General features: G+C 37.9%; 1 protein-coding gene across 4 annotated transcripts in view; it reads right to left on the reverse strand.

The window, feature by feature from the left end:
• Positions 1–13,753, reverse strand: part of siz (schizo) — a 150,782-nt gene that overhangs the window by 5,947 nt on the left and 131,082 nt on the right. For 3 of the 4 annotated variants that reach the window (XM_053762689.2, XM_053762688.2, XM_053762690.2), the window contains 16 exons: positions 13,550–13,728; positions 12,136–12,277; positions 11,836–11,925; positions 9,444–9,664; positions 8,781–8,901; positions 8,469–8,595; positions 7,716–7,812; positions 7,081–7,231; positions 6,272–6,419; positions 5,624–5,806; positions 4,849–5,066; positions 3,839–4,019; positions 2,815–3,024; positions 2,108–2,245; positions 1,249–1,375; positions 537–737 (listed from right to left, as the gene is read on the reverse strand). In XM_053762689.2, the coding sequence (XP_053618664.1) occupies positions 537–737; positions 1,249–1,375; positions 2,108–2,245; positions 2,815–3,024; positions 3,839–4,019; positions 4,849–5,066; positions 5,624–5,806; positions 6,272–6,419; positions 7,081–7,231; positions 7,716–7,812; positions 8,469–8,595; positions 8,781–8,901; positions 9,444–9,664; positions 11,836–11,925; positions 12,136–12,277; positions 13,550–13,728 (2,534 nt within the window). The remainder of the gene's footprint in view (positions 1–536; positions 738–1,248; positions 1,376–2,107; positions 2,246–2,814; positions 3,025–3,838; positions 4,020–4,848; positions 5,067–5,623; positions 5,807–6,271; positions 6,420–7,080; positions 7,232–7,715; positions 7,813–8,468; positions 8,596–8,780; positions 8,902–9,443; positions 9,665–11,835; positions 11,926–12,135; positions 12,278–13,549; positions 13,729–13,753) is intronic. The other variant, XM_053762692.2, reaches the window with a different exon arrangement.

The raw sequence follows: 13,753 nt of genomic DNA on the forward strand, positions 1-13,753 counted from the left end.
AAAAAAAAACTTGGGGCTTTTGCGACATATTATTCGGGTTCGTGCTCAGTGGTGTTGTAATACCTGCAGTGCGTTTGTACTTAAAAGTTGTGTGCATAATCTTTACATGTCTTTTTATAGAAATATACTATTAAAAATCAATATATTAGACATTACAAATTAATTATGTAATTTAGGTAGACAGACTCCTTCAATAAAGAATCTATCTAAACATTTACAGAAGAAACATAAGTTAAAGTATTTAAATGTAAATAATCTCAACAATATCTACTTCTCTCATCACTTTAGTAGAGAAAAAAAAAATAAGTTTCCTCACCTCCTGATTGTTCCCCCACCCCTGCCCTTGCAGGGGCAAGGGGGTCGAGGAAGGGGAGCTGACCAGGGGTTCACCTCCCCTCCCTCGACCCCCAATGCTTCCACCTCACACAATCACCACAATAATTACTATATCTCCGCGATGCTTTCCATCAGGTCTTCAGCAAACTGGCATCACTTCATTATAGTGTAAAGCCTCTTACAGTGGAGGAAACTCTCACCTCCTCGATTGTTCCCCCCGCCCCTGCCCTTGCCCCTGTTGAGCTCGCCCTCGATCCTCATGGCCTCCATCTCGTCCATCTCCGCGATGCTCTCCCTCAGATCTTCGGCGAACTTGCAGCGATCGTGCTCGTTGCGGGCGTTGAAGGTGGCCAGGCGGCGGCCGTCCACGCGACGCGACAGGCGGATGCCGAACGGGTAATCTGGATTATATATTTTTTATTTTAATATGATAATTTTAATGATTTGGCAGCTTGGAAAAACTTGGGGGAGATCTCTCCCAGCAGTGGGACGGTACAGATTAATTCATTCAAATAATAATTTAGAGAGACATACCCAAAGCAATAACAAAGAGTATATTTGTATACATAACTATATAAACGGGAGATGACTTATTGCAATGTCTCTAACAAAAGTTGCGTGACGATACGCGGGGCTGAAGCAGACGAGTGACTAAGCGGTTAACTCCGCACAGCTAGTGGCTTAATTCGCAGGTGGACGGAAAACGAAATAAGAGTATATTTTTCTTTCCTTCCGATTGCGAGATAGCTAGGGCTGAGAACTATGTCAACTCAAGCTAAACCTATCAATTATTTCTAATTTAAAGATAATAATTGTTTAAATTATGATTTAACAACAAATATTATAATCTGACCTTCTGAATATTGTCATTTCAAATATAGGCAAAAGGTATATGGACGATATTATACTCACGTGGCACAGCGAACAGATTGACAGACATGCCGCAGAGTGGGAACGACTGGCGGAACGTGTACGTCACCGACGACTTCTTCTTGCTGAAGATCTTCGTTATTACCAACAGGTCGTTGAACAGAAATACCTGGAATAATATAATAAATCAGTTGTTATACAACTTGACAAAAGATATTTTTTAATTAATATAAATATATAGGGAGAAATCACACAGATTGATTTAGCCCCAAAATAAGAAGCAAAGAGATTTGACAAAAAAATATTTTTAATGAAAATAAATATATAGGGAGAAATCACACAGATTGATTTAGGCCCAAAGTAAGTTCGAGACTTGTGTTATGGGTTAATAATAATCCCCTATGCACGGACACTTACAGTTTTACTATATGTACATACAGATTACTAGCTGTTGCCCGCGGTTTCGATCGCGCGTAAATTTTCCAAGGGGACAGTTATTTTTCCGGGATGAAAAGTACCCTATGTCCTTCTCCATACTGTAAACTACATCTATGCAAAATTTCAAGAATATTGGTTGAGTAGATAAAGCGTGAAGAAGTAACAAACTTACTTTCCCATTTATAACATTAGTTAGGAATTAACAAAGCGAGCGAAGCGAACGAGGTTTAACATTCTACTTGGGGCAAAAATACATTTTTTGTATGTTTGTAACGCGATATCTTTCGAACCGTTGATCCGATTTTGATGAAATTTAAAAGGTATGTAGGATATGTCAATAGAATTTTTAAGTTCGTGGGGCATCGAACTCGGTTCACAGTCATTTTTGAAATACTCACAATTTTGTAAATAAATATTGTGTTTGCGAGGTCTACGTTCGCGGCGAACAACTAATTTGTATTACCTCTCTCTGGTGCACGCCAGGCCTCTCCTTCTTGTGTATGTCCGGTATCTCGTACAGCCGGCAGTAGCACACCAGCCGCCGGTGCGGCAGCGCCAGGTGTGGCTTCTTGCCCACGATCGTCGCTTGGACCTTCATCACCTGAACGAGGAATTTCAGAAGTAATAAATAATTTGTGACGTTTCATTAGAAAATGTACCTAATGTACCGAGTAATTGGAATCCTTCAAATCTGCCGGGTCTGTCTGTCTGTTCGCGATAAACTCAAAAACTAGTGCACGGATTTTCATGCGGTTTTCACCAATACACAGTGTGATTCCTGAGGAAGGTTTAGGTGTATAATTTATTGTGTTTTTACCCGAGCGGAGTCGAGTCGAAATGCTATAATAAAAATGAAAAACATCTCTCCTAATATGTGTATCTTACACATGGAACAACACATAATACATATATTATTATATGGACAACCACACAAATTGAGTTAGCCCCGAAGTACGAGCTTTGTTATATGAATTGTATCGAACCCGAGATCTCCAAAGAGGTAGTTCAGCCATGACCATTGCCTAACGGTCATAATGTCTTAAGTCTGTAGTCTTACAGGAGTCGAAAATATACAATAGATTTTCATTCATATATTTCATAACATTAAGCAAGGTTGCTTTAAAAAAATATACCTTATCACTATTGCAATTAAAGTGATTTTTGACTAACCTGCGTGACATGGTCGCTGCCAGGTCTAAACTCGCTGGACTTCACCCTATCATATATGCCGGCCAACATATCCCGGTCTATGTCCCCACAGTCGTCAATGCCGCGAAGGTTCCGCACGAAGTCATCCAAAGACATTCGCGCTTCGGGCTTCAAGTTGGGAGTGTGGAGGTCTGTGTTCAGCATTATTATCGCGAAGGCCAGCACGAATATCTGAAATATATAATATTAAATCTAAATATCACATCGCCCGTTTTATCTCACTTTGTGTGAGGTCGGTACTGCATGTCAGTGTCCTGCACTTATGATATACTGAATTTACAGATTTTTGTCATTTTCGCTTCGCCAATTTCTTAAAATCAAAACAGCTCTTAATGCTTTTATAAATTTAAGTACCTACACGAGCAGGATAATTTTACTTGAAGTACGAGATACTTGATACTACGAGTATGTGGTGATTTTTATAAAAATACATTCTTTTAAGCGTAAAAAACTTTTGTGTTAAAATTATTTTCATAATTGATTGAAAATCAAATCCTACGAATACTACGTAAGCATATATTTTATACCCACATATACCACATTAAATGACACAAAGGTTGAATATCAGATAATGCCAAATGCATTAAGTTAATTTCCATTTTCATTTAATAAGTATTATACACAATTAAGTATTATCTGATAACTATAGTAATCATATTTATTTAAAAATTTTATGCACAAAATTAAAAAAAAAAATAGAAATGGTGGATTTAACCCTATATGGCATACTGGCGATAATATAAATAACTAGATGTTGCCCGGGGCTCCGCTCCCGTGGGAATTTTGAGATAAAATTTAGCCTATAGCAATCCTGGATAATGTACTTTCTAATGGTGAAAGAATCTTTGAAATCGGTTCGGCGGTTTCGGAGATCACCCGCCTCAAACATACAAACTCACAAACGCTTACCTCTTTATAATAATAGTGTAGATAGTGTAGATAAGAAAAATAAATAAGGTGAGTAGTAGTATAGTGTCGCACGCACCGTGTCCTGCGTCCTGAGCCGCTGCACGAAGTCGGGGTTGCAGACGCAGTAGCGGCGCGCGAAGGCCTCGACCAGACGCTCGATCTTCTGCGCCTCGCCCGGCAGCCGGAAGTGCGCCTGGTAGCGGCGCAGCGCCACGTCCGCCGCCATGCCCGACAGGTCCAGCTCGTTCACGAAGCATCTGACAATTCGTGTTACATCTTCATAGGCGTATTCCTCCTTATTACGTGGAATTAAACACACACAACAACTTTCTTGGCATTATTCATGGAGTGGTTTGCCATTGCCTTCTCAATTTCACACACAAGTTATTAAGAATCGACCGGTGTGCAGGTTTCCCCACGATGTTTTCCTTCGCCGGAAGCAAGTGATGGTCGATGAAAACTACTATACATGAGTCAGATTGGTATACAAACTCATGTGGCACGAGTAGGATTCGAACCTGGGACCTTTCGATCCACAGACGGGAGTCTTAACCATTACACCACCTTCATGTAAGATAAATGAAGTTACATGTCTGTATTTAAAATAATAAGATTAAATAATAAATAAATATATTAGGACAAATCACATAGATTAAGCTAGCCCCAAATTAAGTTCGAAACTTGTGTTATGGAATGCTAACTCAACCATACTATATTTTATAACAAATAAATCCAAGACCCGGGCCAATCAGAAAAAGATCATTTTCCTTCATGACCCAACCGAAGATCGAACCCGGAACCTCTCGGTTCAAGCACTTTACACTGCACCACCGAGATCGTCAAAAGGATTATTTGTAGGTACTAAAATTACAGGTCATTTAAGGTGGACGGGGGATAGTCTTAAACATCACTACGTATCTCCAAGGGAGAGAGGGGAAAGGTTATAAATGCTAAAAAAACATCATAACACTATTGTTTCCTCACATTCGAAGTAAAATGCAGGATCCTGGCAACGCCTGTTAAAGAATTCTCCAAAGACCCTCAGTTACGTAATACCCAATTCTCATTAAAATATAAATTACTTACTCTAACACAGCCATATTGAAGGGATTCTGCAAATTGCCAAGATATTCTCCGATCATCTGCTTGCTGAGCCCCTTCCTCGTGATGAGGAACCTGGCGACTCCCCTGGGGGAGTTCTCCAGGAACCCTCGGGAGATGAGGTAGGCGATGCCTCGTTCCGGTTTCTTGTTGAACAGATTCAATCCGACGCGGTACTGGCGCTTGCGCACTGTTTCTGACACCTGGATTTAAAACAAATATAAATGTAAGGGCGCTATATAGGTACCACTTATTTTATTGTTTGTCCAACATTATTGCTCTTTTTCGTGATGTGACGCAAGATGAAATAGATAGCAATCGTATGGACAAAGAATTAGATTGTGCGCCGTAAGTAATGTTTTAAAACCATTTTGGCATTCAATTATGAAGTTTTTTAATCATATTATAATATTTAGTGATTTTTTTGTTTATTCTAATATTTTGGGGCTAAACGTAAAAACGAATGGATGGAATTTGATGCGTTTTTCTCAGTTGTATAGCGGATTGTCTAACTAAAAATTTTGTATATATTGACAATAATAAGTTATAAGCAATCGCACGATTTAAATTCGGGCGAAGTCGCGCGCAAAAGCGAGTTTCATAATATATGTAAATATCTATGACTTTTAAACTTTCGCGTTGCATAATTATATATTAAAATAAACGTCTGGGAAATAAAAAAAAAGGTATGTGCGCGATTAATACCTGTCCTTTAATATATAATGTATGTGTGGTGTACAATATAAATGCAGGAGTGTACCTTAGAAGGCGGTTGTATCTGCACGTGGTCGTGGCGGGGCTGGCAGCAGGCGGGGGGCGGGGGCGCGTCGTAGTACGGCGGAGCGTCCTGTCTCTTCCACACAGTGTATCTGTCTCCCTCGAACACCGTGCCCGACGCCGTGCGCTGGTGCTGGAAGTGCTCTTGGATGTGCACGTGGGGCTCCTGGGGAAGGGGGGGCTGTTACACTTTCATTGACAAACAAGGGTCATTGTTAAATGAAGGCAAAGTTCGGTGAGGGCGAATGTGCGGGATGGGATATTTTCATGCTCTCATATTGTGGTACTGAATCTTATTAATGTTTGATTCGCTTAATGGAAATTACTTATGCATATTTTCGTAGAATTTGTATTAAACTTAAATAGGAATTATTTTCCTAATACATAAAATAAATTATATATGATATATGAAGGTGGCGCTAGTTGCGCAGGATTCTTATATTCCTTATTTGTGAGCAAGGATGTCTCGGATATGCGCATAGATTTTGACATGTCATTTTAATGATTTATGGTTTTTAACAGATAATATAGTAACTTAAAAAAAACAATAACAAAAAAATCTAAAAGCATCAGCATCCGAAGTTGTGGAATTTTTCTCAAATATTGAGCAATCGAACGTAACAATACTCACCGGTCCTCTCGGCTGGTAGGGCTGGTGGTAGTGGTGGCGATGCTCCTGCGAGGAGGAGGAGGAGGAGGACTGCACAGAGGACATGGAGCCCCCGCGCACCACCGCGCCCCCGCACTCCGCCCGCCGGAGCGACACTGGGCTTTCCGCACTATAAATATAAACATTATATTATCACAAATAATGTAAAACAGAACATTATTATAAGCAATGATATTTATTTATTATTTAATATAAGGCACGCTTACGTAGTTTGTAGCCTTGGTAAATATCATTTAATTTAGAATATGACGTGAATAAGTAGGCAGAAATTAGGCCTTCACAGGCGTGAAGGCCTAATTTCTGAATAAATGATTTGATTTTGATACGTATATAATATTATCGTAACTAAATTGTAGTTGTAGTTTAATGCGATACATAAAACCAGTTAACAGCGAGCACAACATATAGATACAGACCTGTACAAAGCCACGGATTCCTGCAGTAGCGAGGTATTGGTCCTCACAAAGATAAAATAGATAAAGAACAACTTTTGTACCGCTTTTAATGCAAATAAATTACATTAATATGTTATTATTTCTGACTAGCCTGCTACTGTATACACGTCCTCTCCACCTATCGCCGGTTGACTGTAAGAGATCCCTACATGGGATAAGTCCGCCGTTGTACAATGTATCTTTCTTGTATTAATTTTCATTAATGTACTTATTTTCGTGCAATAATGTTAGTTATTACAAACAAACAATAAATTATCATTCATTCATTCATTCACTAAAAAGAAGACCGTTTCTGGTACTAGGAATGACACTAACTTCAGAGTAATGGAGCTGGTCCTCTTAGGGACCTCCGGCGGCAGTCGCCGCACGTTGGCCGCCTGTATGGCCGCCAGCTGTTGCTGCTGGCGCGCCGTTGGCGACGACAGCGGCTTGCCTCCCGATGACAGGAGATTGCCGTAGATTGGGCCTGAAAATTATAATTATATATTCTGAAAATTCACTGGTATCCTCATCGTAAACTATAATGTGTGTTTGCACTTGGCAAAATGCCCGCGCTTTAGACCAAATATACCAAGCTCTATCTGAGAGTTTCTTTTGGAAAAAGAACAATAATAATAAACATAATTATATAACATAATCTATCTACCAGCCGCATAACATCCAACGCAACAGTACAGCCAACAACACATCAACCTACCCAAATTCATTGCAAACTCACCGCTATTACCACGCCATAGAGGTTCCTGCAGGGTAACTTGATGTGCTGTTGACTATACAATTACAAAATCACTTGCCTATTAATACAACTTCCAATATTAATAATCACTATACACTTGGCTTAGTCCAGTGCTTTGTAGTATACCGGTCTGTTTCAAACAGGTACCGAACATACAGCACACCAGCACATACATAGCTGGTCTCCTATAAGTAAATATATAAAAGACAATCACCTGTGTTATTAAGCAGTTGGTGATTGTGTAGAGATTCATTGTGCGACGAGGACGTCGAAATGTTTGTCACCGACCCACTCACAGAGCAACTGCACACCTGTAACGTCACCAATAAGTATTATTATCCTGTGCAGAATAATTCGATGTCGTTTTTGAGATAGTTATGTCCAACATTGTAGTTAGGTATGTCCAACATTAGGCAGGAATTAATAATGATAATTTTAAAAGTAATAACAGAATACTTAACGATTTGAAAAATATGATTTTTATCTTTCTTTAGTGGATCGAATAACCTATGTTCCAGTATTACATACTAGAATTTTTATACCATAAAATATTTATATTAAAAATCCCAAGCGAGCAAAGGCTCGCTGCGCTACCTATGACATAAATTCAAGCTTGTACCCCTATTATAGCTACCCATAGCTATCAGTATCATGAAGCAAATACGGCATATCCTGAACTAACAAGAAGAAGTCTATCTTTGTGATTTATTCCAAATACCCGTATAGCAGTCATAGTCGTATTTTCTCATTACGTGGTATGAAACAACTTGGCACTGAGTGATTTGCCATTGCCTTCTCCATTTCACATTGTGTCTTAATAGTCAACCAGTGTGCAGATTTCCTCATAATATTTTCCTTCACCGGAATAGGTGGTGGTCTATGAAAACTACTATACTATTTTAGTCAAAATACTCAAGGAAGCGAGCGACGATACGCGGCTAGTAATAAAAAATAAAATTACATGTACCCCGCTATCAGCGTCACGATGTAGGTGTGGCATGTCCTGGGCAATCATGTGGATCTGATGTGCTGACTGCTGCACCCTGGCCACCATTGCTTCCACGTCGTTTTGCGCGTCCAGTTGGAGGTGGTTACTGTAATAGGATTTTTTACAAAAATTACATTTTTGACTCAAGCTTTTATTAACGTCAAAGAGATCTTGTTGCATTTAACTGGTAACAAAAGAAGATCATGTCATGTAAACCGTTGAGGAGTTCTCTCGTCGGGTGCCGATCCTGAGTGCATCATCAGGTCATGCATCAGCTTATGTTTGACTAACCTGATATCCATATCGTGTCTCTCTCGCAGCGACATGGACCACATGGGTCTGGTGAGTGCCATCATCTTCTCTTGGCCTGCGGGACTCTTCTGCATTTTTGTGTTCGCGTAAATATCTGTACCTGAAAGGTAATAGGTATACATGGTGATTTATATAAAAATAGGTTTCGTAAAAGTAAAGTAAATCCAAGTCGTTATATGAAATAGATCTGGAAATTGAGTATTTTCGTTTGATTAAAAAAAGCGATTTATTGATTTTAAATAAATAAAAACTGAAGTTTGACCTTTCGTTCCCGAACGTAGCGCGATTATAGCGTCGACGTCGGCCTAAGCCAGTGAGATAAGCAACTAGTATGGTTCGCGTTTATGACACGAAAGTAGGCATAACAACTTAAATTATTTTATCACGCATGTCACACATTTTCAACTTGTTTTGAAAATAAACTGAGATGCAAGATTTCTGGAATCAAGCGGGAATTGAACCCTGTCTATATCGTATAGCACTTAAGCACTGTGCTATCGATCATGCCAATTCGACCGAATTAATTCACGTCTTACGCCGACATACAGCATTTTCATTAGAGAGTAGTACTAACGTGTTTCACAAATTTTGTTTGTATAGCCCAAGATATCCTTCGGCTAGTCCTAGCAAATGAGAACTCACCATTGACTAGTAGATTATGATCTGATCCGTCTTGCATCCGCCTAGCTGTGGAGTCGGCAGCCTTGGCCATCGCCGTGATAGCACTGAACTTCTTCAGCAGTTGTCGCCTCCGGAAGGCTCTCTGGATGGTGACAGCCGCCCTCCGAGCCCTCAGCCCTCCGTATCTCCTCTCTAGAATCTCCACTTGCTTGTCCAGCAGGTCTTGGGACATTTCATAGCGGCTGAAAATGTTAAATTATAAATATATACGTGAATATCATTCAATATATATTATATGTGAATGGGTATAGGATATGTTAGGTGTTATTTTATGAAATAAGGGTGAGTGTGTGGCTGTGGCTGCGGCTTGACTTGTATTTAAGAGAACCTCTACCTACACACTAGCGCCATTACATTTTTGACAATTTAGTTTTTAAAAAATAATATATTTAAATTATGCTACGCTATACTTTGTAAAATAGAAATTAATACATTAATATACAATGAAAATGAGAGCAACAAAGATATAAATATTAATTTCATACAATTTGACATCTGTCATATGACTCAAGTTATGTATAGCAAAGTAAAGATAAACTATTTTATTAGACAGTAAGTACTACAATTTTCTATTGTATACAAAGCTTAGTAACAATTTCCTACGGATTTTGGTGGCACAGTTATCCGTTTAATAAACAGTTGCCGCAGTTTGGCAACTGTTTCCGATAGAAAACTATATCCCTTTCTAATAAAATCTATTTTCTAGTGTAACATAATTTGTAGTACCACTTTTTAAGTTTTCGCTAATAAATAAATTAAATTGGTGAAACATCGAGATGGTGGGCTAGTGTGAAGGAAGGCGCGGTCTTAATCACGATTTGGGAAGATTGAACACAGGGAATGTTTATTCAACAATAGGTAGATATTTATAACTGGTATCTTAAAATGATTTTCGAATAATACAATACTGTTCTAACTATCAAAGGATGATTTACAGACACAAAAGTGCAGACATTGGAAATGATACAAACTACTTTAAACTCTTTTTTTTATATAATGTTCCAGTTACAAAGTAGATTTATTTTTAGATTATTATTAATATGGTATCAGAAAGAACAAAACTGCTGTTAGGCGTGTCGATGTTACAATAAAATCATTTTTACTCATTCAAATAAATTGAACGTAATATCAAAGCTATATTATTACCTGCCAACATTCTCAAAATTAACATGCTTCTTTCTATAAAGTTGGAAAAATCTGTTAAATATAGTAAGCGTATAGTTTAAATTACAAATTCCTTTTTTTTTTCGGAAAAAATATAATATAGAAGCAATATATTTGAAGTAGTGACGGATCTGAGAAAATGTGAACTATGTCGAATTACATATTTTGGAGAAAAATCTCAATCACGCTATAAGACAGTATTCTAAATATGAAACAGTATTCTAAGTTTGAAAATTTTGAAGTTTTCCTTCAGTGGCATGCCTCAGTCAAAATTATGCAGTTAACTAGCGAAGCTCATACGTTAAATGTATTTTATCTTTAAACACTCATCTGTAATACCACAGATTTACGCTATCGGCGAAAAATTTACCAAACCGCAGCGAATCAACATTCATAGCTGGATTTTCCTTGTTTTGATACAATGCTTACATTAAAACCAAGCAATGTACATTGATTCGCGTCTCGCGTTCGCCGATAGTGTGTAGCAGACATAATGTGAACACAATTATTACAAAAGATAATAAAGTAACTATATATTCATTCACTAGTAGAATTTTATGAATTTAGAATTTTATTTCTAATGTAATTAATATGTTCAGATTTCATATCATTATACATGATTTGTTTTATATAAGTTGTTCTACAACTTATATAAAACAACATGTATAATGATATGAAATCTGAAAAAATACTAGCAAATTAGTATATTTCTTGAGTGATATTGTGATGTATAACAATTCAAAGCACACTATAATAAAATACAGCCCACCACTCAAATTACTCCGTGGTGGTATTAGCTTTGAATTTGGAAGGTTGTTGTGCTGCTGACTGTACGTACATTTTACAGTATAAATTGATACTTTAGTTTAGTAAGCTAATTTTTGATCACCAATACTTCATTTATAGAAGATCAAATTTATTAAATTTTGATTTGTTAAAAATAAAAAATGCAGCTTGATACATTTTTTATTTTTAAAAATGAATTTAAGAAATGGACTAGTATTATATTTAAGTATTATATATTTCTCTCTATCTTGTGTTCACATTAATTTATTTTAGTATTATTTAAACTCTTGAAGGATCATGCTTTCCTTAACAGAATGTTAAGGAATTCAAGTTACATTGCTTAGGACAGTTAAAGTGTTAAGCTTAGGGGTACACATGACAATTTGGAGGTTCCGGGACATACCCTCTCGTCAATTTACCCCTTTTTTGGGGTAAACTCTGTTCTTTTTGAGAAATTCCTGTAGTCCCAATGATGGACACGTCTGTTCCACGCCTATGGATGCAATATAAATATATACAATAATATTAAAATATTGATTTTTTAAACACACATTATATAAGTCTATCGCCAAAGAAAGTATATGAAAAAAGAACAGCATTTATGAATAAAATCCATGATAAATAGAACACAGCTGTTTAACCTAGATTTTAAAATTGTAATTGTAATCTATATTTTATCATTGCAACATACAATCCATCTCACCTGTTTGTGTGGACAGCGAGCCCGAAGCCCTCGGGGGGTGCGGCGATGTACAGAGGGGGCGCGGGCTCGGCTGCGCCCGCGCAGACGACACCCGTCGACGCGTTGGAGGCTGACGAGCATGACGAGTTTGAATGGTTCAATGCTGAAATATTAGTTTTTTTATTTTATTAAAACAACAGAATGGGTAAAAACATAAAAAATTATACATCTAAACCTTCCTCGGGAACTCTCTTCTTCCACTATCTATTGGCGAAAACCGCATGAAAATCCGTGCAGTAGTTTTTGAGTTTATCGCGAACAGACAGACAGACGGACGCGGCAGAGGACTTTGTTTTATTATATGTAAGGATAAGAATATTGTTGGATGCACGGCTTTTATTTCCAAATTTGATTATTTAGACCGTAATACTTCACTTTGTTTTACTATAATATAATACCTACAAGAAGGTAAACGCCCCTATTACGGAGCATGACCGGCTATCGCCAATTTTATGTAACAGTGACTTTCACTGGCGGAAATCCATGCCATAGCTTTCCTGTTGCCTTGCATAAGGAACAGTTATAGACGATATAACGACAGTAGTAAAGCTCACAGTTCATAAAACGCAAGTTTTATTACTCTTCCTTAACGAACGTTGATCAAAGGCTTTCATAAGTAGAATTATATCAATCTTTCTTTTGAAACTTGAAAGTGAAACACCAATCAAATTAACATTCTTGAGAATCTGAGTAGAATGAGAAATCGTACATAGCTTGCAGTTAAAACTAGACAAGTATTAAATTTTATGAGGATTCTAAATCAATTTAATGTTCCATGAAAATACGCAAAGGCAGTCACTATTAACCGAAATCGTAATAGAGATGTGTAATTTCTAAGTTTAGAATAACTCTATTTGTCATAAGATCTACATAAAATAATTAACTTACATGTGTATGTATAAACAATAACTAATAATACAATAAAAGCTGTAAGTTTTACACAAGATCCGATCTCTTATTGATGTTACCAAGTACCCCTATTTCAGAAAAGTTCATCAAAAAAAAGACATTCGAATGAATATCTGTGTCAAGTAAGAACCGTCCAGCGAGCGAAGAGCTAAGCCATCGCCCCTTTTTCTCTTAATAAATGCTGAGGTGTCCCTACGCCTATTTGCTTCTTACGTAAATAGTCTTTAAGTGGACGAATATGTTGGAACGTGTACTATGGTCGCAATCTAAAATTAAAAAGTTTGCTTGTCTTTCTTCTGTGCTTAGGTAATGTACGTTTTTTGTATCGCTCTCAAGACGAATAAATAATCTTGTGTAATCTCGGCTTAGTGTTTTATTCCGCCGATTATTTTCTAACAGAATAAATTGGAAATCGAACCCTGGGCTGAGGAAGGAACCGGGAAAGCGATCATATGTGAGAGCTTACCAGGCATGGGTCGATGAACAGCGGTGACGTATCTATTGCCGTCCATGTACCCGCGGTCAGGCTCTGCGTGGTGACCATGGTGCCCGCTGTGGATCGAGTGGGTGTGCGAGTAGAACCCGTCCGGTGGGTGAAGAGCTACGCCACCACCACCCTCTTCCTCGTCCACTTTCTGTGAGAAGCTGGGGACAAAGAAACCGGCAGGTT

The sequence above is a fragment of the Plodia interpunctella genome, chromosome 23 (assembly GCF_027563975.2).
Source record: "Plodia interpunctella isolate USDA-ARS_2022_Savannah chromosome 23, ilPloInte3.2, whole genome shotgun sequence".
In the NCBI taxonomy this organism is placed as follows: Eukaryota; Metazoa; Arthropoda; class Insecta; order Lepidoptera; family Pyralidae; genus Plodia; species Plodia interpunctella.